Source organism: Podarcis muralis, chromosome 8, assembly GCF_964188315.1.
Source record: "Podarcis muralis chromosome 8, rPodMur119.hap1.1, whole genome shotgun sequence".
In the NCBI taxonomy this organism is placed as follows: Eukaryota; Metazoa; Chordata; class Lepidosauria; order Squamata; family Lacertidae; genus Podarcis; species Podarcis muralis.
Window position 1 is genome coordinate 87,469,930 of NC_135662.1, and position 25,028 is coordinate 87,494,957.

The 25,028-nt window shown below is 46.0% G+C and overlaps 1 protein-coding gene across 2 annotated transcripts in view; it reads right to left on the reverse strand.

Annotated features, from left to right (window-relative positions):
- Nucleotides 1-514: 514 nt before the first annotated feature.
- SLC4A9 (solute carrier family 4 member 9) overlaps nucleotides 515-25,028 on the reverse strand; it is a 39,490-nt gene continuing 14,976 nt past the window's right edge. Inside the window, exons 11-22 of one of the 2 annotated variants that reach the window (XR_013394069.1) lie at nucleotides 24,076-24,347; nucleotides 23,075-23,130; nucleotides 21,802-21,990; nucleotides 20,395-20,508; nucleotides 15,242-15,403; nucleotides 9,236-9,414; nucleotides 8,441-8,513; nucleotides 8,040-8,108; nucleotides 6,177-6,350; nucleotides 3,459-3,614; nucleotides 2,178-2,282; nucleotides 515-1,295 (exon numbers count right to left, since the gene is read on the reverse strand). Coding sequence is in view for 1 of the 2 variants with exons in the window: in XM_077933523.1 (XP_077789649.1) it covers nucleotides 2,229-2,282; nucleotides 3,459-3,614; nucleotides 6,177-6,350; nucleotides 8,040-8,108; nucleotides 8,441-8,513; nucleotides 9,236-9,414; nucleotides 15,242-15,403; nucleotides 20,395-20,508; nucleotides 21,802-21,990; nucleotides 23,075-23,130; nucleotides 24,076-24,347 (1,498 nt within the window). In the remaining variant the exon portion in view is untranslated. Of the gene's footprint in view, nucleotides 2,283-3,458; nucleotides 3,615-6,176; nucleotides 6,351-8,039; nucleotides 8,109-8,440; nucleotides 8,514-9,235; nucleotides 9,415-15,241; nucleotides 15,404-20,394; nucleotides 20,509-21,801; nucleotides 21,991-23,074; nucleotides 23,131-24,075; nucleotides 24,348-25,028 lie in introns of both variants that reach the window. The other variant, XM_077933523.1, reaches the window with a different exon arrangement.

Here is a 25,028-nt window from a genome sequence, read left to right on the forward strand (position 1 = left end):
ACAGAGTTTTGTGACACCTCCTTTAGCCCATAAATGCATAAAGATGTTTATGTTAAATTTTCTGATTTGGGGCTTTTGTAGTCACTTGGTGCATGAATCCTGACAAAACGTAGATCTCTTTGTGAAGGACAAAAAGCCTCTAGCCCTCTTCAGGTGTTACGGAACCCATGTGAAGACTGACTGTAGTGAAGAGCCTCTTGCATCCGCAGAGACTCTGTACACATATTGGAAACCAGGGTTCTAGACGTTCTCACTTGCATAAGCTCATGGCTAGGCAAGCAGTAGCAGCAGCATTCTGAACGACTTGCAGCTTCCAAACCATCTTCAAGATAAGTCCTGGTGGCTTGGCTGAAGAAATAGAGAGCAGGGTGTGTCATCCTCAGCATATTGATCACAGCCTCCAAAGCTCCAGATACACAACCGCTCCCTTGGAAGGCTTGCATATAAACTATTGTAAGTGATAAAAACTGGTCCAACATTTATCCCTGATAAATAAATGAATGCAGCAGCAATGACCTTTTTAGTATATTTTATTTAGCATAGCTAGAGAGCCTTTAAAATGAAGCGTAAGTTGCACAGGAATGTCAATAGTTTCATAAATAAATACATCAGTGATGCCTGGGGTTTGGGGAAAGGATGCAATCCAGTTCATATTTAAAGGCAAATATAACGATTTCACACTTCTTGAAACAATACATGAACTGAAACAGCTATCCTTTGGAATTCACACTTATCCAAATTTTACAAACTGTGTTTATCAAAAGGTATACAATAGGAGAAATTGTGTATAAAAACATACATATTAGTGAAAATAACATATAAAATGCATTATATCAGCAGGGACTGCTTGCAAAAATGTGTACACTAGTCAAAACTGCATAAAAATGTGTTTGAAAAGAAATTCACACTGCTGTAAAATTCTGGTGAATTTTCCTGAGGATTTTTCAAAATGCAAATTTAAGCTTAGAAAAATGAGAAACTGAGAGATCCTTCCATCCCTAGTGAATTCACACATGCTGACTTTCTAGATGACATGGTAGCAAAGTGGAACAAGGAACATTCCAATATGGTCTGTTCAGAACAGCAACATGCATGTGAGAGCGATGGACAGAAAGATTGCCTATGCATCCCCCCCCCCCGCCTTATACTTTAATTATATCAAATGCTTTGCTTTCCTCTTCCTGTGAGACCCATCACACATCAGCCATATTCTGCAGAGTATCAGAGATGGTCTTCTAAGTGCAGGCTGTCTCCTTCCTCTGAGACTGCTTACAGGAAACAGCTTATGGGGTTGTCTGCAAATGAGAAGAGCATTGTGACAGTCTTTGTCTCACACACAATTATGGCTATTCTTGTTCTGGACCCCACTCCAAATCAAGAAAGGGCCTTGCTTCTCAACAGGTCGCATTTCATTCTCTAGGACAGACATGTCCAAAGTCCGTTTCGGGGCCCTAATCCGGCCCGCCAGTCAGTTTAATCTGGCCCCTATGGAAGTTTATCTCCTGGGGTAAAATCGTAAAAAAAAGCTCAACAACTGAAAAAGGTCAACAACTTTGATCAGCCCCAGCCCTTTGGTTGGCCCTCACGCATGTTCACTTCATCAAATCTGGCCCTCTTTGAAAAAAAGTTTGGACACCCCTGCTCTAGGACAAAGGAAAGGGGCTACAATTAAAAACATATTTGAGGAACATTCCTCCCCTCTAAACATTGGGTTTACCTGGACAGAGAGCAGATTTAGCCCTTCTCTCAATGTACGTGAAGAAGTGCTGCCATTAAAAAGAAGAAGAAAACAGATACTTCCAGGTGTGAGCCTCCTAACACAAGTTCAGACCCAAGTTCTCTCTGGATGGATGTTTGGTGTGTTAGCTTCTATGCATTCCCTCTTTTATAGTAATGGGTATTTATTGCTATCCTGCCACTTACATCCATAGCGCTGGGCAGAGACTGATGGAATGTATTTGGAAGAGATTTTTTCATCCCTCCTCCCTTGCCCTCCACAGCCTTTTCTGTTCTGGGCATGTGTACAGGTATTTCTCATACCCTCCAACATTTCTCCAATGAAAATTGGGACATCCTATTATTATTATTATCCCTTAAGCTTTCCCTCTTAGCATTTATTCTGTGATTTGGCAAATATTTCCTGTGGGCCCTAACTCCTAAAGCAGGCCCATCCTTACATATCACACATGGTCATCTTTTGCCTTTTCCGCTGGTGAGTCTCAGTCTGTTCAGTTCACAGAGATGTTGATTTCTGGTCCTTTTTCTTGGTACATAAGTTCAGACTAAAAAAGAACAAAGGCCAAGGAGTTAATAAAGTGACAGACAAGGTAGCACACACACACACACACACACTTTTGGTTTTCCCTGCCTCTGAAAAGCCACTTCCAAAGGGTGAAGTGACAGGAGAGAGAATGGGTGAAGGAGACCCAGGTTCTCAGTGGGTCTCAAGAGCAAGGTCCAGCTGCAGATTGGCACCCCCAGACCTTTCTACTCCAAGCCCCACATTTTTCCCAGCAGGAAGCTTCTAATCTAGGTCTATGGAAAGAGATGCCAACTCTTCTCCTGAGAAATATGATTTGCAAAAACCACGCACTCTGTCCGGAATATCAGCTTTGTGGCCTTAGATGGCAAAACTGTAAGGAAAGCTAGGCTGCAAACTCAAAACATTCCTGTGGATTGCTGACTAACGCCAGGGAGGTGGACTTTAAAGCTCACTCTTTCTTGCTCCCAAGTTGGCACAACCCTCTGAATGGCCAAAATGGACTGGGTTATTACACTGGTACCACTTGGCCCCTAGACTACAATTACTGAAGAGTGAGGCAACACTAAGATCTGAGTAAGGAAGGATCCAGAAGAATAAAGAGCAGCTCCCTGGAGATGGTGCACCCGTGTGTGCCTCCGTGCACACAAACACATTTGAATTAGTCTTGCCACCTTGTCCTTTCAAAGGATAAGTTTTGTGGTATGATAATTTTCCATGGGTACAATAAGAACACAGATGGGGGGACCATTGGAGTCTCTCTTTGAATGGATGTGGGGGACTAGTTCCTACATAGCATAGATTTGACAGATGTATTTCTGTGACAACTGACAAATACCTTCAGTTTTGTGCCCACCAATACCAAAGCACAGAGTCAGGCAGCCTGACACTTCTCAAAACTGAAGCATCAACATATTTGATTGACTTGTTCCATTCTTTGAAGTGGTCTGATGGAGTATTTACCCTCTTTATAAATGGACTTAATCATGAAAAAGAGACTGGTACTCACGAAGAGTTCTGAACCAGCCACACGGTGGTTTCATCAGCCCCTCACGGCACATAAGATGGTTACATTGGTTTACTTCCTTCCTTGCTCCATCACATTGGCATGTTGAGATTGGGGTGTGTGTGATTTCCAGCCGCTTCAGCCCCATCCCCAACCTCCTCTACCCCCATAATTTTAGTGCTGCTTGCTTACATCCTCATTGTCACTCTCGTCCTGGTCTTGCTTCCTCTTCAGCTTTTCTTCTTCTTCCTTCCTGTCCTTTTCTGGCATGATGTCATCCAGCCAAGCCAGGTGATGTAAGGAGAAGATGTACTCCATTCCCTTCCGTATACCCACTAGAGCCAGCAGCTAGAAGACCAGAACATCACCACACAAAGTTTTATTATGATTATTAATGACTCACATAGCACTATCAATGAACGTGGGACATTGCGGAGTTATCAAAGCAACATGATAGGTCCCTGCCCACAAGGAGCATGCAATATCTATTTTGACAATTGGAGAGACAATAAAAAGAGAAGGGGGGTGAGGAAAGAAAAAGAAAGAAAGAAAGAAAAAGAAAGAAAGAAAAAGAAAGAAAGAAAGAAAAAGAAAGAAAGAAAGAGAAAAAGGCACAGTTATGCATATTTAGGTTTTATTTGGGGATGATGGCTAAGGGGGTTTTGCTAAAAGCTGCATCATGTAAGGGGTCAGGGCTTGAGAAAAAACTGGAAGAAAAAAGGCAACACCATTCAAGTGTCTTGAGGCAGAATGCAAGTTATGAGGGGGGGCATCTAGGAAGAATGGCGGGGTCACCTAAGAGAGCAGGAGACCTTTGGGTGGCTGAGAATGAGGTGTTGGGGGAGAAAAGGCAACAGCAGGGAGATAACAGGAAACGAGGGCAAAAACGTAGAGTTGGAAAACTTCAACAAAGTAAGAATAATGAGTTTGTGCTAGACATGAAAAGGATTAGTAGCTGAAATAGGGATCTGAGGGAAGGAATCACATGATCAGAGCAGTGAGAGAGAGGAATTACCCTGGCAGCAGAGTTTTGGATCTCAGTGAGAGGGCAGAATGTCATTAGTCAAAGATGGTTGCATTAGTCAAAGCAGGAGATAACTGGAGCACAAACCAGTTTAGCCGACAGGGCAGAGAACATTTTGCAATGCTGTATAGTGAGAAATAGCCTGGCTTGGCAACAGATTGGATATATGGAGAAAAGAAGAGGGAGGAACTAAAGATAAAGCCAAGATGTCATTCCTGGTCAACAGGTTGGGTAGCAACACAGAGAATGGTGCTGGGGCTCAACAGTTTGTGGTACTTTCCGTGGTACTTTTAGGCAGAGGTAGGCTTATCCTGAAATATAAAGCCGCTAAGGTCTCTTCCCCCCCCCCCCCCCCCGCTTTTGTGCCTTAAAAAAATGCTACCTTCTAGGGATGGTGAAGAAATGCAATTCACTTAACATTTAAAACCAAATTTATGACATTTGCATTTACCAAATCAATACATGGACTGAGGGTTCATCTACACTTGTGCTGCTTTCCTCCTTACCGCTGAATCAGGGCAAATGTCAGTCAAGTTTTCTGCAGGTTGACCTTTGCTCCAATTCAGCAGTAAAGAGAGGTTTTTCTCAGGTAAAGCAGCAGGGCAAATGGAAAAACTCTTGGGCCGGTTCTCTTGAGGCACCGGCCAAGCAAAAGTGCGAACGAGGCCTGACACACAACCACCCTTCAAAAGTCACACTTCTCTGAATTTCACAATGCAGTTCTCTAACCAAACAGTGTTTACAAAAACACATAGATGGGGGAAAGGAGTGCATAAAAATGAACAAATTGTTGAAAATAGCACCCAAAAATGCATCGTGTCAGGAGAAATTGCCTGCAAAAATGTGTATGCAAGTCAAAACCATGCAAAATGTGTTTATAAGGAGAATGTGCACTAAAATGTTGAAGAATTTTTGTGAGGATTTGAAGCAATGACTTGGCTGCCCTGTTTTCTCTGAAATTTGGTAGAGAATGCTCCTGGCTTCGCCATCATTCCCATGAACATTCTGCCCCAAATGTTAAGGGAATGCCACTGGGCTACTAAGGGCAGCCAAGACAGTGCCCGAAGTGGCAGCAAAGTGTTTTTTTCTGATTAAAAAGCAAAACACAAATGTAGCCACCATACGACAGCTATCAAGGCCTATTGAAGCTCCAATAATGAAATATTACTTTTATAAAGGTAAAGGTAAAGGTAAAGGTACCCCTGCCCGTACGGGCCAGTCTTGCCAGACTCTAGGGTTGTGCGCTCATCTCACACTAGAGGCCGGGAGCCAGCGCTGTCCGCAGACACTTCCGGGTCACGTGGCCAGCGTGACAAGCTGCATCTGGCGAGCCAGCGCAGCACACGGAACGCCGTTTACCTTCCCGCTGGTAAGCGGTCCCTATTTATCTACTTGCACCCGGGGGTGCTTTCAAACTGCTAGGTTGGCAGGCGCTGGGACCGAACGACAGGAGCGCACCCCACCGCGGGGATTCGAATCGCCGACCATGCGATTGGCAAGTCCTAGGCGCTGAGGCTTTTACCCACAGCGCCACCCGCGTCCCATTACTTTTATAAATACCAATATAAAATATCTGTGGAAGTAGAATACTGACATGGGTTATAAAACAGTCAAATAATATTTGGTAAATATTCGGCAAATAGCAGACACCAGCATTTGTAAGGGAGAATTTTTAAGAGATCTTTTTGGGCAAATGCACTTTCTCTCTAGTCAGGTGTCATCAGGAGGAATCGAGGGCTAGAAAGTCCTGGAGTGGGAAGGTAAAATTCACACTGGAGTTCAATATATAGCAAAAGCCAGGAGAGAAAGTCATTGGGCAAATTCTCTCACTGAATCCACAGGTGGAGCAACCAGAAGAAACTCATCCCTGCCCTAAAGACTCTTACCATTAATGGGAAGATTATGGCAGCTGCCGTCGATTTAATGATCCACAAAACAGCCAGGCAGAGCACCTGGATGAAGGTGAAGAGATGCACTTGGCGTAGAGGAACATGGCGGAGGTAAATGAAGTCCGGCTGGTGTTTGGCAGGCATGAGCAAGAGCTGGAGTCTGTCTGTGAGCTGAGAGTAGAGAAAAGCAAGAGACATGATGTGGAGAACCTTCCGGCAGGCACCAAATAGTCCTTAGGGGAACTCCAGTTCACTGAAAATGTTAATTTTACTAAAGTATGCATAGTGTATTGGTTAAGAATGAGCTGGGAAGCACTTGGTTCAGATCCTAACTCAACCATATTTAATAGTATCATTAAAGGTAAAGGTAAAGGTACCCCTGCCCGTACGGGCCAGTCTTGACAGACTCTAGGGTTGTGCGCTCATCTCACTCTATAGGCCGAGGGCCAGCGCTGTCCAGAGACACTTCCGGGTCACGTGGCCAGCGTGACAAAGCTGCATCTGGCGAGCCAGCGCAGCACACGGAACGCCGTTTACCTTCCCGCCAGTAAGCGGTCCCTATTTATCTACTTGCACCCGGGGGTGCTTTCGAACTGCTAGGTTGGCAGGCGCTGGGACCGAGCAACAGGAGCGCACCCCGCCACGGGGATTCGAACCGCGACCTTTCGATCGGCAAGCCCTAGGCACTGAGGCTTTTACCCACAGCGCCACCCGCGTCCCCTTAAGTAGTATCATTAGGCAAACCCTTATATCTGATCTATGGGGATGATACTAGCCTACCTTACAAGGCTGTTGTAAGAATCACTGAGATAATATATGTGAATCATTGTAAATTATACTATTCTATTCTGCCTACAGCCCCTGGATTAGAGGCACTCTTTTGGGGATTCCTATGTGTTTTAATGTGATGACAAAGATAACACAAGAATAAAGCTCAGAGCAGATCCCTCAGTTGCATCACAAGCCCAGCTTCCTCCCAGGTTCACAGTTAAAATGACAGATCTGTCTTCCAGGGAATGAAATGCTGGCTAAGCCATTGGTCATTCCCTGCCCCTTATGCTTCAGATGGGCTACAGCCCCTCCTCCCTTTTAAAAAAAAGCACTGCATATATGCTTCTCCATCACCTAATTAATGATAAAATGTATTTTAAAAAACCATACAATGGAAACCACATGTTTCCACAATGCAGTATTCCCAGACCATGCTCCTTTAACACTAAAATATTGCATATTGGTGCAGACATTCATATACACACACACACACATACATACATACATACATACATACTGTGTATGTGTACACACACACACACAAACACAATTCTAACATGACTCTTTCCCTCCCCCAAAGATATATAAACAAGCTGCCTTTAGGGAAACTTGGAGGAGCTTTTGGAAAGGCTGCCGCCACCCCCTCCCTTCCTCAGGACCCCTCCTTGTTGCTCCACAAGGCTGCTACGTTAAGAAGTTCTCAAGTCCATTTTTAAAGCCTATTTTATAGGTGGGAGGAGGAGGAGGAGGAGGAGGAGGAGGAGGAGGAGGAGCAAACCCTCCCTCCATTTCTTTCTCCCATCTCCAGTCACAAAATAAGCAACGGCAACACAAGTAAAAATCAAAATACTTTATTTCATTTACACTCCTAAGAATTGGGGGGGGGGGGTCTGTACTGCAATAGCTCATCAAGGTCTCAGTGAACCCGGAAGTTTGGGGAACCCTGTTCTGGCCAGACGCAACTCACATTGACCCCGCCTTCCACCTTGCACAGTCTTCAATAGCTGCCCTACTGAGGGAGCTAGAATTCAGTCACAGCACCTCCTTCCCCACAATCCAAAAATGCTTCCCCTGCTGTTTTGCACTCACCTGAATGCTGCTGAGTGCAGACACGCCCATGTAGAGGAAGATGCCATACAGCACAGGCATTGGGATAAACTGAGGGGAAATCAAATCCAAAATATAAGCATGACTACGCAAAGACTGAATTCTAGAAAACATTACCTGTCCATGAGACCTTAAGAATGATTAGATGCAAAGAAGGGCAGAACTCCTGAACTTCTAATAATTGTATATTACAGGCAATTTTGGCAGTCTTGCCGATTTAGTGTTTGCAGCAACCGTAAGAGTACTTGACAGCAGGCAAGTTTAATGTTTTGTAATCAAACCATGTCTAGAACCACCATTAGTAGCCACTATTAGCAAGTCTCTAACAGAGAAGGGAGAAGAGAAGCGCTTGCAACTTACAAACAATTAAAGGCTTTTCTTACCTTGAGTACAGGTGCCAAAAACACAGACAATCCTGTTAGGATGAAGACCATCAGACCTGTCACCCTTTGCTCCCTGCAAGGAAAAGCACTTTATATTTCAACCATCTTCAGAGGCAGCCCCACATATAACTTGTTACAGTAATCTAACCTAGAGGTCGCCAGAGCATAGACAATAGAAGACAGGCCATCTGTGTCCAGAGAGGGGTGCAGCTGGGCCACCAGTCAATGCAGATGGAAAATGATATGGCCTAGGACCCTTGTACCTACGGGACCGCCTCTCCTGGTATGCCCCACGGAGGATCTTAAGGTCCACAAATAACAACACTTTAGAGGTCCCAAGCCTCAAGGAGGTTAGATTGGTTTCAACTAGGGCCAGGGCCTTTTCAGCACTGGCCCCGATGTAGTGGAACTCTCTGTCACAAGAGACTTGACATCTTTCCGCAAGCCCTGTAAGACAGAGCTGTTCCGCCTGGCCTTTGGTTTGGACTCGGTCTGACCCTTATATTTCCCTCCCCTTAAGGTCTTGATTTATCAGTTACTTTAAATGAGGCTGCATTTTAAATTGCATTTTAACCTGTATTTTAATTTTTTCCCCTCCCCCCTCCTCTTTCCCCCCTATTATATTTTTACTGTGATTTGGTGTTAGCCGCCCTGAGCCCGGCTCTGGCAGGGAGGGCGGGGTATAAATAAAATTTTTTATTATTATTATTATTATTATTAAAAGCACTCTGCGCCACCAAGGCCTCCTGAGCCTCAAGCGACAGCTGTGGAATAAGGACGCATAATGCACCATACCTGATTCCAAGGAACTTTGGCTGCTCCCCTGGAGCGCAAGTGGTGCTCTCCTTCTTAAGGCTGTCCATGTGGGCCAAAGAAATGACTGTGGCCGACACATACCAGGGCAAACCCAGTATGGAGGTAAAGATCATCAGCAGGGAAACGCAGAAGAAATCCAGGTGAAATCCTGCCCCTTTCTGCAACAGGACAGCCATGTTAGTAACGGGAGACTCAGGCTGAAGAATATACAGTAAAGCCTTGCTTCTTATTTCCCATTTTAGGTGTCTTTTGATTTCTTGCAGCAAATACAATTTCCCCCATGATAAGCAATATAAGATGCCTCGCAGCAGGGAGTCAGAGCAGCAGAGAGGGCCAAAACAGAGTTGGAGGCCAACACACACTCCCTAAGTGGCCTTGTGGATTCTGGGAATTCTATGTCCTTGTCTGAAAGTGTCCAATTCATGACACCTGTCCTCTACCACTCATGCCTCAGCACCTTATCAGGATTGGGCTCCTATACACCCAAAGCTATTAAGAACAACATGAGGTATGCTTTGAGTGTATTGTCAGCCGTCTAGAAAACCTTTTACAGCACAAAGGGGGCTTTGTTTGTTATCCATTTACTCCATGACAGCTACTTGCATGATTCAGCATACCAGGAGGGATCATAAGCTGTTGGAGGAGTCAGGATGAGGAGCAAATCAATTCAGTTTGTACTTCTATCCTAATCTAACAAATTCACACTCTCTGAAACAATATGCAAACCGAAACACAGCTATCCTTCCAAATTCACACATCTGAATTTTGCAATATTTCCCCCCCAACCAAAATATATTTTGCAAAAATGCATAGATTAGGCAAAAGTGTGCATAAAAATGAAGATATTAGTGGAAGTAACATACAAAACTGCATTATATTAAGGAGAAATTGCTTGCAAAAAATGAACAATTAGTCAAAGCTACATAAATAGATGTGTTTTTAAAGAAAAATCAATGAGGATTTTTTTTTTAATTCAACACATGGAGAACTGAATTTACAACTGGAAAAATTATGAACCAAGAGAACTGAAATGAACCAAGAGATCCTGCCGTTGCTAGTTAGTAGCCTGCCCACTTAACCTCACCAAAGACATTGAAGATGCTGTGGTGAACAAGCACATGCATGTGAGGGTGGTGCAATTCCTATCCAACAGCCCCGTTAACTATAACAAGGTGAAAGCTTTTATTAAGCAGCATCAGAGACTGAGGGGGTTCGAGAAGCAGGACAAATTAATATGATATCCAGTCTTCTGTGCCCAGCTGGACTCTTGTACCTTTGGAAGTCGCATGGTAGCCAGAGAAACGTTTTAGACTTTGGGTGGGTATGGGGGGAGGGAAGGAAACCTAGCAGAATCATCCTGTCACTTTCTGGACATCATCTTTCCGTACGCCAGGTTTCACAAGTTAGAGGCACTTTACTTTGTGGAATGAATAAAAAACTAAAAGGCACTTGGGTCATGTCTAGGTGACCATGGAAGGAAATTGCAGCTGTTCCCTAACAACCTCAAGCCAACCTTGGAGTGTTATTATTGTTATTCTTTATTACCTTTATGTACCGCCCTATGGGACGCGGGTGGTGCTGTGGGTTAAACCACAGAGCCTAGGACTTGCCGATCAGAAGGTCGGCGGTTCGAATCCCCGCAGCGGGGTGAGCTCCCGTTGCTCAGTCCCTGCTCCTGCCAACCTAGCAGTTCAAAAGCACATCAAAGTGCAAGTAGATAAATAGGTACTGCTCTGGCGGGAAGGTAAACAGAGTTTCCGTGCTCTGCTCTGGTTTGCCAGAAGCGGCTTAGTCATGCTGGCCACATGACCCGGAAGCTGTACGCCGGTTCCCTCGGCCAATAAAGCGAGATGAGCACCGCAACCCCAGAGTCGGTCACGACTGGTCCTAATGGTCAGGGGTCCCTTTACCTTTACCGCCCTATAGCCACAGATATAGGATTACATAACACAAGCCAGGATGCCCTTTTATATTTTACCATAGGAGGGGCAACACAGGGAGCTGCCATACATGAAATCAGATCATTGATTCATCTTGTTCAGTAGTGTCTACACTGACACTCCAGGGTTTTAGGCTGGGGTCTATTCCAATCTTATCTGGAGCTGTCAGGGATTGAGGTCCCGGGATCTTCTGCATTCAAGGCTTATTTTCTACCACTGAATTGCAGCCTCTTCTCTTGACCATCTTGAACAACCAGCTGTTAGACTGATGGGTCACCGAATCGTTGAGTTGGAAGGGAGCCAAGGGTCATCTAGTCCACCCCCCTGCAATGCAGGAATCTCAGCTAAATTTGACAAATAAAATAAACCAATAAGCAAACAAATCCTGACCATGAGAAGAGAGTGAATGGCAAGAGCCAAAGACTGCTTTCTGTCTCTTGCAGTAAAAATGTATGTTGGACACACATACGTTTTGGAATCTTTGTTGTATCTGCCAATGCAAAGGACTTAAGGGCCAGACCACCAGCAGCCAGCTCAGCCATCCATCTTCCTTTTGGGGTGCAAGTTCTGTCACATCTCATGCGAACCCCAGCTGCTGGGCATCTACTACAACCTTGGTCTAAAGCACTATCCTTGAGCAACTTTCCCTTGAACATAATCATGACAGGAGCCAACAGTGTGACGCGGCAGCTAAAAAAGCCAATGCAATTCTGGGCTGCATCAATAGGAGTATAGCATCTAGATCAAGGGAAGTAATAGTGCCACTGTATTCTGCTCTGGTCAGACCTCACCTGGAGTACTGTGTCCAGTTCTGGGCACCACAGTTCAAGAAGGACACTGACAAACTGGAACGTGTCCAGAGGAGGGCAACCAAAATGGTCAAAGGCCTGGAAACGATGCCTTATGAGGAACGGCTAAGGGAGCTGGGCATGTTTAGCCTGGAGAAGAGGAGGTTAAGGGGTGATATGATAGCCATGTTCAAATATATAAAAGGATGTCATATAGAGGAGGGAGAAAGGTTGTTTTCTGCTGCTCCAGAGAAGCGGACACGGAGCAATGGATCCAAACTACAAGAAAGAAGATTCCACCTAAACATTAGGAAGAACTTCCTGACAGTAAGAGCTGTTCGACAGTGGAATTTGCTGCCAAGGAGTGTGGTGGAGTCTCCTTCTTTGGAGGTCTTTAAGCAGAGGCTTGACAACCATATGTCAGGAGTGCTCTGATGGTGTTTCCTGCTTGGCAGGGGGTTGGACTCGATGGCCCTTGTGGTCTATTCCAACTCTATGATTCTATGATAATCCCTCTCCCTTGATGGCTTGTTTTAAGCAAACAAACCTACTGTCTCACTGAGGTTTAGAAAAGCATTTCCTACATCTCCATGGATGTTTCTAGGTGGCTGTTTCTCCAAGAAAAGAGAATTAAACTGAACGAGAAGTGTTTCGTTGGCCTTCCAGGCTAATCCTATCTGTCCGTTTGGTCTAGCCATGATGGGTGCAGGGTCTGGCTCAGGCCCCATGTGGCTTGGGATACCATGTGTGCTAATTCATTGAACCCTAACCCTTGGCTCCCTCTGGAAGAGCTTCTGCCACGTCAAGAAACTGGCAGTAAACAAAGCAAAACACAGGCGCACACACAGCTGAAGTCTGAGCCAGCTAAACGCCAGCAAGGGCGAGAGGCCACACGACAGAGAAATGCCAGGCACTCCCTCAGACAACCCAACCAGAGGAACCAGTTTCTGCTCGCACAGAGGAGTATGGATAGAGCTGCAGCCCATTAACCCAGCAGGGAATGCTGTGGGAAGAGTGGCTGCTAAGCTCTCTACTCCACAGAAGGGTGAGACTGGTGGTGCACACCTAGAAACACAGCTAGACTGTTCTTTTTTTGCAATGCAGATTGAATCTGGTTGGAGGGGGCGGGGGGACACACCAGAATGCCGTATTTCATTAAACAATATATTGGACAGATACAGGATTGGTATGGATTGTGGCTGATGTAATGTGTAGTGCTGGTTTTGACCTTTAAAGCCCTTCACAGCCTAGGACCCTCGTACCTACAGGACCGCCTCTCCTGGTCTGCCCCACAGAGGACCTTAAGGTGCATATATAGCAACACCCCAGAGGTCCAGGGCCCTAAGGAAGTCAGATTAGCCTCAACCAGAGCCAGGGCCTTTTCAACACTGGCCCCGGCCTGGTGGAACACTCTGTCTCATGAGACCAGCGCCCTGCAGGATTTGATTTCTTTCCGCAGGGCCTGTAAGATGGAGTTGTTCCGCCTAGCCTTTGGCTTGGAATCAACTTGATCCCTTTCCCCTCTTTCCTTTTTCCTTTCTACTTCTGTGATGGAACTCCTATTTGGGGACTTCCCTGGCTTTTTCTGGCCCACGTAGGACCAGTCTGGATAGTTGCCCTTGGTGAAGATTTGATGTTTTCATCCCCAAAAAGTTTTTGATTTGAGTTTCTACTGAAATGAGGCTGCATTTTAATGTTGTATTTTAATCTTGTTTTTAAGTTGCATTTTAATCAATTGTTTTTGTACCTGGTGTTAGCCACCCTGAGCCCAGTCTTGGCTGGGGAGGGCGGAGTTATAATAATAATAATAATAATAATAATAATAATATATTATTATTACACAGCTTCCCAAACCAATGGTGGGAACGCACTGGATACAGAATAATTGGGAGTGTGTACACAACCTGTGTCTCTTTATTAACATATGCTGATGTGGAAAGAACTCTGCTCCCACTCCCAAGGATGTTGGATCAGCTGCTTCAGGAGTGGGTGGGTATCATTTCTAAGGAGATACAACAGGCCCACGAACTTGCGCCTGGGCTTTGCACCTGACCATTTGCCTATCTTCAGGTTTTCAAAGACAATGGCCAGGCTCTTCCCAATAACTGAAGGGCCTCTCAGTTTTGTGTGTAACTTCACATAAGCAAGACTCTCAGCACAATCTGGGGTCCAGCACAGAATTCAGAATTCTGATTTTTTAAAAAGAACATTTTAAAGCTTTGTGGCTTTAAAGAATAAATCGATATTTTTAAAGGCCTCAAGGTATTGCCTTCTCCACAAGCATGAAATACTAGCTTCAGAATAAAGCACGCAAAAGAGGAAATCTACATAAATCACTAGCAAATTTGAGTTATCATATAGGCACTGGAGTACGAATGAACATACATAAAATATAAGGTGGACTAAAGGTGGAATAATAGCATGGGTAATGAAAGATGGTAACATGTTTTCAGGTATAGTTAAGCCAGATAAGACAAACCACATTCCAGCATTACAAAGCCTGAATATTCTAATTACTAATAAAATAAATAAAATGCAGCAGAGAGACAAACATGTTAAAGCCTCTGATGCCAAGATCTAAAAGAGCTCTACAGTGGTAATAAACAGTTCCTGGAGGGAAGAGTCAAGCACACAGCATGGCCCCAGATAGTCACGAGTGATACTTCATAATACCAATTTGTATTATGAAGTATCAATAAAAGTATACAATAAAAGAGGTAGGAGGTTATTAAGAGAAATTATAACTGGAATGGGGAAGAAAGAACCCTTTAAAATGGTGAGGAGGGGGAAAAACTTTGCATGCGGCTCCACTTCCAATGGTTCATATAATTTCGCAGACGTTTTCACAAGGAAAATACAGGAGCAAACCTTTGCTTTAAAAAGAAGAGTTAAGCAATTTTCATGCACCAAAAAGCACGAAAACTACAAGATTGTAAGTCGTGACAGGCTACCTTGTGACTGTGGGGTGACTGATAGGTTTAGGATGAGTGTATCCAGCACTCAGAACTAGGAGATGGGCAGCAGACAGAAATCTCAATCTGTCTCCTCCGTTTCTTCCAATTTTTTTAAGTGACGTCAGGCCAGAATGATGGGAAGCCTGGCCACGGCTGTCTGCAGCAGCTAGAACTGGCGCACTGCAACCTCTGAGGTGAGTCACAGGGACAGATTTGCTTTGAAGCAGATGTTCATTGGCTGTTTGGTTCTTTGGGAAAATCTATCACAGCACATGCCTGAGAGAAGCCCAGCCCAGCACTGACCTGAAGCTTATACTCCTTGCGGTTGAGAATGACAGCTGTTATTTGCTGGTCCATGAAGATGAGGATAATGACCAGAATGGCAGGCACTGACGATGCCAAGCATATCCACCAGGAGTTTGCTCCAAACGGAAACACAACCCAGCCTCTCTCAGGGTTTGTAGGCTGTAGAGAAAAGGTTGATTGGAAAAGTTAGTAGGGCCCAGGCTGGATCAAGGGCAGGCGGCAAGAATTTCAGCCACAGATTTGTTGAGCTGCCTCCTCAGGCAAGGAAGCTCTCTGTGCCTCCACTCCCATCTGACCACACAGGCAGGGCTGCAAGGCTACTCACAGAGGGTGGCTTTCCAGCTGATTAAATTACAGAGGGCTTGTTTTCATTACATCTTGATAGTGTTTTACAGGTCCTGTGATGACTTTTTAAAAAGAAAAACCACCACCACCACCATTTGATAAATGCATTCATCTTCCATATATTCTAAATAAGAATTAAATAAAACATTGGGCCTTGCTCTAGACTGGAGTCTAGAGCAGTGTTTCCCAAAGCGTGTGGTCTTGCCCTTTGTGGAGCAGTGGAATTACCTAAGTGGGTGCTACGAGGCAAAGGGGTGCTGGAGATGTAAATAACTACATCTGGATTTGCTGGATCAAGTTCTTCCATTTTGTTGAATTAGGACTCAGCTCCATTGGCAAAGAAAAACCGCTTTATATGCACTGGATATGCATTATAACACTGTGACACAAGATGGCGCTGTGGATCTCCATTTTTGCCAACCCGATTTCTCACACAAAGTTTACTAGGCGTTTAACTGAAACGCTTCTTTGATGTGCCAAGATCCAGCCTTAATTAAACTAAATAGTTTTAACTGGATTTTCAATAAATGTGCAATTAATTGTTACTGTTTCAATTTTATTGTTATTATCTTCCATAGGGGGTTGTGTAAACCACTACTGTATTTCGAATAATGCTTTCTATAAGGTGGAGCTTATGGGGATGAGCTTATGGAACAAAGGGGCAAGTGGACCCAAAAGTACGGAAACCGGTAGTCTAGAAGATGCCGCTGGCTTAAGGGTGGCCACCAGGACCAAGGCCATTTGTCCCAGCCTCAAGTGCTGGTTGAGGCAGAAGACTTAGCTGAAGCTCTGCTTCCGCATCTGAAACGGGCTCATTGCCTTCTTGTCCCTGCCAAGGGATCCAGCTTGAATCCCAATTCATTTAACGTAAGACTGGCAGAGAAATGTCAGGCACCGGTTACTCCAAGTGCAGAAGCACCTGCAAAGCCAGCCTCCTTGGTGGTGGCTTCTCCGACTCTGAAATCCCTCCCTGGAGAAGCCAGACTGGCTCCCTCCTTGCTGTGCTTCCTCCTCTGGCAGGTGAAGACCTCCTTAGTCCAACAGGCTTTGGGGAACTGACTGGTTTTAATTAAAGGGATGGTGCTGCACTGGGTTTTTTATTGTAAATAAAAAAGACATACAGATAATTATATTTTATATTTATGTGTAGCTTTAATTCTATAAATGTTTGAGTTTTAGCTGCTCCTATTTTATCTGTAAGGCACCTTGAGTCCTTGCCCAGGGAAAAGGGCTCAGTATAAATGAATTAGTAGTGATAAGGATAATAATATTATATGGGGCCCCAATCTCGGCCCTGACGTTCCACCCACATTGCACAAGCTGCCTCTTGGCTGCCTGTTAGGAGGAGAGACCATGAGCTCCCTCCTACGCCCCTCCTTTGGGAGGCAGGCAGCGCTGCTCCCCACGAAGCCTCAGTTACCGGTAATCCTTAGTTAATCCTTCACGCCCAGGCCTGCAGCAGGGCAGCTCAAGCTTGGCCCTGATCCACCAGCCAACTCCTGCTTCCCTGCTCACAGTGCCGCCAGGGAGCAACCATGGCAGGGCTGCTTGGCTTTGGCTCAGTTACGATGCCTGTAGTCTGTGCAGGCCTTGAACACCTTAGTTTTATACCTGTCTAACTGTCCTTGGCTCCCCCAAAGAATCCAGGCAACGGAAGCCTGAGACATGCGTCTCTCCCTCCCAGGGGTCCCTGGGGAGTGGGGATGGAGTGGGGATGGAGTCAGCAATCTTTCAGACATCAGGACATTGCCCCGCATTTGTGCTAAAGAGTCTAAGACAGCAATTCCATTTACACTTAGTTGGGAGTAAGTCCTACTTAAATCATTGGAGCTTATTTCTGAGTAAACATAGACTCGGCTATAAGGCTATATATATTTGTTGGAAGCAATAAATGAATAATTGATCAGTGTGCAGGAAATATTTGTAGAGTACCAAACAAGACAATAGATCCTGCCCTGCAAAATTTGCAACCTAAAAGGTGGCCGGCTGTGCACAGCTCTGATTGGCTGAGACATGTGCAAGACGTTGCAACGCTGTCTTTTCCTCCCCAGAGCACTTCTAAACTACAGTACCTGAAAGTCGATTGCATCAGTGTGCAATCAGTGTGTATTTTATTTAATAAACCAACATGCCACACGGAGAGGCAAGACAATCAATTTGAATCCATGCTCAGTTTGCCAATCAGTATGGCTGTTATTTGTAGTCCAAACACAGGAGATTCATGGGCTTATCGGTGGGGATATCCTGCACTTCTTGAGTTTGGAGTTGTTGATTTATGTATCAGTGTAGCCGCCCACAATGCGCAGCACTTGTCTGAACTCACCCTGTACACGGTGAGTTCTGTCAGAGGCAGGGCCAGGCAACCACCTCAGGCAGCACGATCCACAGGGGCCGCAGATCTGGCGGACGGCTGCTTGGTGGATAAGAGGTGCTCACACACACACCCTGCTGTTCCCAAAATACAGTCGTGCCTTGGTTTTCAAACAGCTTAGTTCTCAAACGTTTTGGCTCCCGAACATCACGAAACCGGAAGTGACTGTTCCGGTTTGCAAACAATTTTTGGAAGCTGAACGTCTGACGGGGTTTCTGCAGCTACTGACTGGCTGCAGGAGCTTCCTGCAGCCAATCAGATGCAGTGCTTTGGTTTAAGAACGTTTTGGAAGTTGAATGGACTTCCAGAACGGATTCTGTTCAACTTCCAAGGTACGACTGTAGATCTTTCCCCCCTTATTCCTGATTTCACTCACCCCTTCTTTCCCGCTCGGGGGCGGGGGGAGGCAGCATTTCGTGGCTTGCCTCAGGTGCCAAAATGTATTGGGCCAACCCTAGTCAGAAAGAGGCCTTCCTTTCCATCACAGCAATCCCTCCCTTTGGGGGCAGCTGCCTCAAGAAGCCATGAGTCATAATCATGAGCCTCTTTAGCAGCAGGCCACCTCCTTCATTTCAGTGCTCCTGCGCTTTTCCCTTTAACAGCAGCTGGACACAAAGCAGAGTTTAGAAGGTATTGCATTCGCCATCACGCCCATTCTATTTCCATGCCAGGAAAAGCTTCCATTGCTCCATTTCTGCGTTTCAGGTGGCTTACGGAAGCCCAGGAGCATCCCATTGCTTCTCTCACTGTTCTTCCCCAGTCCCATAATTTCCCCCTCCCCTGTGTGGCTGTAATGAGCAGCACTGCAAGTGCGCTACGCAGGGACAGCTGCTACCTCTCCTTCTGCTGCACTGGGGAATTTTTGAGGTACATGCAATTTCTCCAGGTTCTGCCTAGACACAGGAGGTGTGCCCTTTTATACCCAACAGACACTATAGTTTGGTGGTTGAGGGTGTAACTTGAGAGCCAGGAAGTTCCTAGTTCAAACCTTGCTGTTAAGTCACTAGGTGACTTTATGCAAGCCGTGTCTCTCAGTCTCAGTTCTCCATCTGTAGCATGGAGCTATTACTGCTGACCTTCTCCACAGGCTGCTTATAAAAATTACAAAATTGCTGTGTGTTATTACTCCTCTTGGTGCACTTCAAAGAGGGACAGAGAGTGGGTCAGTCAGTAAACCCCTAAGGAAGCAAGAGGTATAAATGGGCAAAGTTTCCACAACATATTCCTAACCAATGTTAGCAATATGTTGCATTACTTTTATCCTGTCCAGGTGCAGAAAACTGGTTCTTCTCTGACTCCTGCCGTTTTTGCCTTCTGTACCGAGCCAGTCAACAATGTGTTACTTAATTCATGTTAATACACACTAATTAAAAGTATGCCCATTGCGCAGCATGAGACATTCACACCCACACAGTGAAGTGGCCCTTCCCACTTCCTTTTAAGAATAGTACTGGTGCTACAAGAGACCCAGAAACTGCACTGCCGGATCTTTTGTTTTATCCCCTGCTGTCAAGAAGGCACAGATGATGCCCAAATAACTTCTGCTGAGCTCAGGGACCAGAGATGGACTACAGATGCCAAACAGAGCTATTGCAAGACATTCTTATTTTGAATAGGCTGTATGAAACTACAGTCCCCATCTGGCATTATCACCCAGCCTTCAGGTTTGTGAGGGCTGGGTGGCAGGGACATCAGTCTGGATGATGCCTTGAGTCCCTTCCCACAACTTGGGGTCCTACATCTGTGGGGGTAGAATGTATCAGAGCAAGCTTTAGTAAGGCAGTGACTTTGGCTAGCTCGTTAAGCACCACAACTAGTGTTATTTTGTGCCATAGAACAAATGGGTGGTCCTTTCCCCCCTCCCTCACCTAACTGGTAGGGAGAACAAAAGCCAGTGAGTTGGGTCAGAGGAGGCTGGAAGCTGGAACCCGACATATGCTTGCTCTGTGCTGGAGCCAAAGCTGTGGCAGATGAAGAAGCAAGACCTTCAAGGGTGCTGATGCTGTGAGCTCCTCCATGTTATTCTCGGGTTGTATATATGTGTAAATAATACCATACATCCCAAAGACATCACAGTCTCTGCTGACCTTCATTCTAAGGAAACAGAACTCTGGGCAACTGCTGAACCCCTGGAATCTCTCAGCTCTCTGAGATGGAGATGGCATATGAAAGGTCCAAAACATTTCAAGTAGTTATATTAAATAGTAATGCTCCCTAAGGAATTAGTTTTGCAGAACTGCCTTACCATTCTGCCATCTCGGGAAATGTGATCAAATGTGCTACATGCTGAGAAATTCTTTACTTAAACTTCTTTCTTATGTAATCCTCTCACACCTTTAAAATTCCACAGAAATATATGGCCCCAGACGCAACATTTGCACTTATTCTGCACCCTAACAGAGCAACTCTTTGGCATGCTCCAAGCCAGGCCCACCTTGAATTTGTTGGGCACAATGAGCTTTGGAGTCTCCAGTCCAAGGGCAGCATCGATTCCACAGAATATGAGGATAGCCAGGATGATGGAGAAGTCGCCCACCAGCCTCCGCAGCTAAAAACCAAACAAAATAATTGCCATGAGATTTGCAGAGCAAGGTTTACACTCGCAAGTATGCAAAGTTAAGGTTAGTGTCCCCTTCCAAAGAAGCCCTGGACTTTAACAAAATTCAGAAAAGTCAGGAGTGAAACACCTTATAAGGAAAGATCTGATAAAAAGTGTGTGTTCCTTTATATAAACCAGGACATGAATTTATACTTCCTTTATAACTGTAGATGTTTGTGTGAGAGGATGGTGGACTCTGGAAGAGGTGTGTGTGTGTGTGTGTGTGTGTGTGTGTGTGTGAGAGAGAGAGAGAGAGAGAGAGAGAGAGAGAGAGAGAGAGAGAGAGATGGAACTAAGCAAAGAACATGCAGGTGAGAGAGGGAAGGGATGGCAGCAGCAATATAGCTAACATCCTCTACTTTGAGGAGCGAGGTCTGCATCCTCTCAACAGTGGCTTGTTCCTGTGCACTTATTGTGCAACTCTCCCTCCTCCCAAATGACTGTAAAGAAAAGAAGAAGAGCAATAAAATGGACAAGCTGCCAAGGGACACAACCCACGCTCATTCGAGAGCAGGAATCCTTACAGTGGGCTGCCCTTTGTCAAGGGGAAAAACCCTCATTGCCTCCCCTAAAGTATCTAATGCAGTCAATGGGACCAACAAGCCTCACTCTGGACCCCTGGGACAAGCACAGCAAAAAGGAAAGTTAAGTGATGGCTGGCGGGAGGGTGGGAGGATAGGGGAGCAAAGCAAACAGACTTTACACTGAAACATTTTGTTTAGAATCATAGAATTGCAGAGTTGGAAGGGACCCTGGGGATCATCTGGTCCACCCCTGCAATGCAGGAACACGCAGCTGTTCCATAAAGGTATCAAACCTGCGACCTTGGAATCATCAGCACCATGCTCTAACCAACTGCTCTACAGTCCAGCATTGTAGAGCTGAGCTTTTTGCTTATTGAGTATTCAGTTGGCCTTGGTGTCTGCTATGTTCAGAATCTGCCTGCAGATACAGAAAGCGCAGAGCTGAGTAGTTCTGCAGGGAGTTCTGCTGGAATGGCCTCCTGCCTCCCCTCAAAGCCTCGGTGGCCCAGGGATGGAGGCATTCATTTCTCACTGAGCGCTGGGCAGTATCTTCTGGGACCCACCAGGAAGCACCAACTGAAGGAAGTAAGGAGGTTTCCTGGTGTAGAAGAAACCAGGCACATGAAAGAACTTGGAGGGTGTAGTAGTAATTGCACATACTGAAACCACCTGCCCACCCCTTTATCCAGGGAATGGATGAGAGAGGGGAGGTACTCACAGCTGCGGGGAAATAGCGGCTGGACTTGAAGTTCTTTAAGGCCATAGAGCAGAGAAATGTTCCCAGGAACAGAATGTAAGACATGAAAGTGATGTCAGGCACGAAGTTGCAGCTGTTGCCCACTAGGTGGCCTCCGAGTTGCACACACTCTTTCTTGGTCAGCAGGGACCAGTTCCCAAACTCTGACTGCTGTGGAGAAGAAAGCAGCAATCTCACGGAGGAGCAAGTATACACTGCCTGGCTTAAAGAAATGGATCCCAGCCCTGAGCAAGGCGGAAAGATGTGCTGTTGCCTAGGATGGATGTTTTGTGGAATTGATCCCAGTTTCAAGCATCATGATGACGTCTCTCTGTAAGCACAGCATCCCTTTCTGCCTTTCTTCCCTCTCCCTGGTCCCCAGCTGCCCTGTGGGCAAAGATTTGGAGCAGGGACAGGGCTGGCCAGACCAACAGGCAATGTGAGGCAGCTGCCTCAAGTGGAGGTCACTGGGATTCGGAGTGGCAGTGGCAGCCCTCTGCCTGCTTCCCTTGAGCCCTGGGGCTCTCCCCCTCCCTCAAAGGACAGAGCAGTGTGTGCCCTAGGATCTCCTTTGCCTCAGGTGTGGCGTCCCATCACCGACATGGAAGTGCCCTGGGCTTGCGCATGTAGAATGGGTGGGTGGCAGAGAAGTCCATCTTTGCCCTCTCCTCCTAGGCCACATCTGAATGAGGAGCGCATGGAACATACAGAGATGCTGTGCATCTCCCCAGATGCTAAAAGGACAGCCTTAGTAGGTGGGTTAAGTAAGGGAAAGAGTCTGAAGGCTACAGTCACTGGCAGCCACAGCCAGGACGACCCTTCCCCCTGCCCTCCCACAGCAGGCTCATCCCATGATTGCAACTTGCCCTCTGGGCCACTTCGCCATTAACTAATAAAATGGGCAGGAGCATCTATTTGGGATTTGTTTTGGGGGTGGAAGTTACAGGATGACTCCAGAAGGACTGCAGAAGGGTCTAGCATTTGTGAGGCTGTGATGTTTTCAAAAGAACGACACTGAATCCACATAAGGGTGAGGAGGTATCTTGGCAGTGACGGCTACTGCATGATGACCCCTTGGCCATTCCACCGATCCCAGCTATGACACCAGGAAATAATTCAAGGTCTCCAAGGGACATGGAGTTCTTGATCCTCCTTTGGTCAGTTGCATTAGTCACAACACACTGTAGGCTCTTGGTTTGGACCTTGCTTTCCTTTCATTCACATCCTAATCATTGAAAACGATTTAATTTCTTACCTCTCCCAAACTGCTAAAGGTCGGGAACAGTGTCTTGTTCAGAAAAGAAGAGTTGTCTGAAAGATACATTGGTTAGGTCCAAGCTGTTTGAAAGACTATATTTCCTCATGCAACCTGCCCAGGTTTTGAGATCTTCAGGGGACGCCCTTCTCTTGGTCCTGCCACCCTCCCAGGCACATTTGGGGGGGGGTGCAGGTGAGGGCCTTCTCTAGAGAAGCTAGACCGGCTCCCTCCTTGCAGTCCTTCTGCTGGCTGGTGAAGACTTCTTCCAACAGACTTTGGGGAACTGAAGGTCTGGTGCTCTGCTGTTTTTATTGTAATTACCTGTATGGCTTTAATATATTTTTATGTACACATAAATAGTTTTAATTTTATCAATGTTTAATTGGTTTTTATTTTAATTATTGCTTTTCCTATGTTTTAAGCTGCTCTTATTTGACAGGTAAGCTCCTGTTGCTCGGTCCCTGCTCCTGCCAACCTAGCAGTTCGAAAGCACATCAAAGTGCAAGTAGATAAATAGGTACTGCTCCGGCGGGAAGGTAAACAGTGTTTCCGTGCGCTGCTCTGGTTCACCAGAAGCGGCTTAGTCATGCTGGCCACATGACCCGGAAGCTGTACGGCGGCTCCCTCGGCCAGTAAAGCCAGATGAGCGCCACAACCCCAGAGTCGGCCACGACTGGACCTAACGGTCAGGGGTCCCTTTACCTTTACCTTTTTATTTTTGACTGTAAACTGCCTTGAGTCCCTATCAGGGAAAAAGGCAGATATAAATAAATAAAATGATAATGTAAAACATTGATTCATATTTTGGACCATTGTACAAGTCCACTGTTGCCTGAAGATGGAGGGGGGGGCAGAAAAAAACCTAAGCTGAAGAATTCCTCAGATGTGACCCATCATGGACCAATCAGACTAGAGATTCAGGCAGACAACAGCTTCCCTGCAGGGTTTCTAGCCATTCCAACCCACCCATTGCAACAAGCATGGGCTTCTCATCTCACCTCTCTCTGGCACCCGGCAGGTGCAGCTGTACAAGGTGACGTCACTGATCTTGTAGTCCCAGTTGACTGGGTAGTGTTCCACCAGAGACAGCATCTTCTTAACTGCATCGTAGATGAAAATGAAGCTGATGAGGGCACAGAAGCCTTCTTCGGTGAAGCGTGTGAAATACTGCACCAAGTAACTGGCTTCGGTAGCCACCAGAATGAGGCCAAAGAAGGCCACCCAGAGGCCGATCCAGAGGCGGAATTCTAAGTAATCCAAGCTGTAGTCTCTGGAAGGAAGGAAGGAAGGAAGGGAGGGAGGGAGGGAGGGAGGGCCAAAAGAATATTCCTGAATGGGCTGCTTCACTTGCAAGAGAGCAGACAGTTAACCACAAGACGCCACATCCAACTCTAACCTTCTTGCCCTGGTGTCTCAACAAGGTGGGCACATAGCAGCTAAGGAGTTACATCTACAGCCAGTCTTCCGCTATTGGGAGACTGACATTTCAGCACTTTCTCTTGCCAGCTTGCAGGTCGGCTCCCCTCACTTACAAGAAGGTAGAAAGAGATGGTAGTCTGAGGCCACCTATTTCTCACATGCACACCACTCAGTTAATAACTGAAATTATCAAATTATGAGCCATGGAATCCATGCACTGGGATTGGGGGGGAGGTAGAATGCGTCCCTCTTCTCCCCAGAGGCACCAGCCTCTTCAGCTGTCAGGCTGAGCTGAAGGCAGCTGAGCAGCAATGCCTGGTCAAGACAGTTTGCACCAGGAGACAAGCCCTTTGCTTTCATCCCGTGATAGCCTGTTGCACTTGATCATCTGAAGCCTACTGCATGATCCTTTTTATGTTGGGAAGTTAAGCCAGGCTGACTTTCTTACTGGGCTTGACATACTGAACCGTGCTCTGTAAATGCTTTGACACATTTCCCAATAACAGTGAACATCCTGCTATGGAACTTTGTT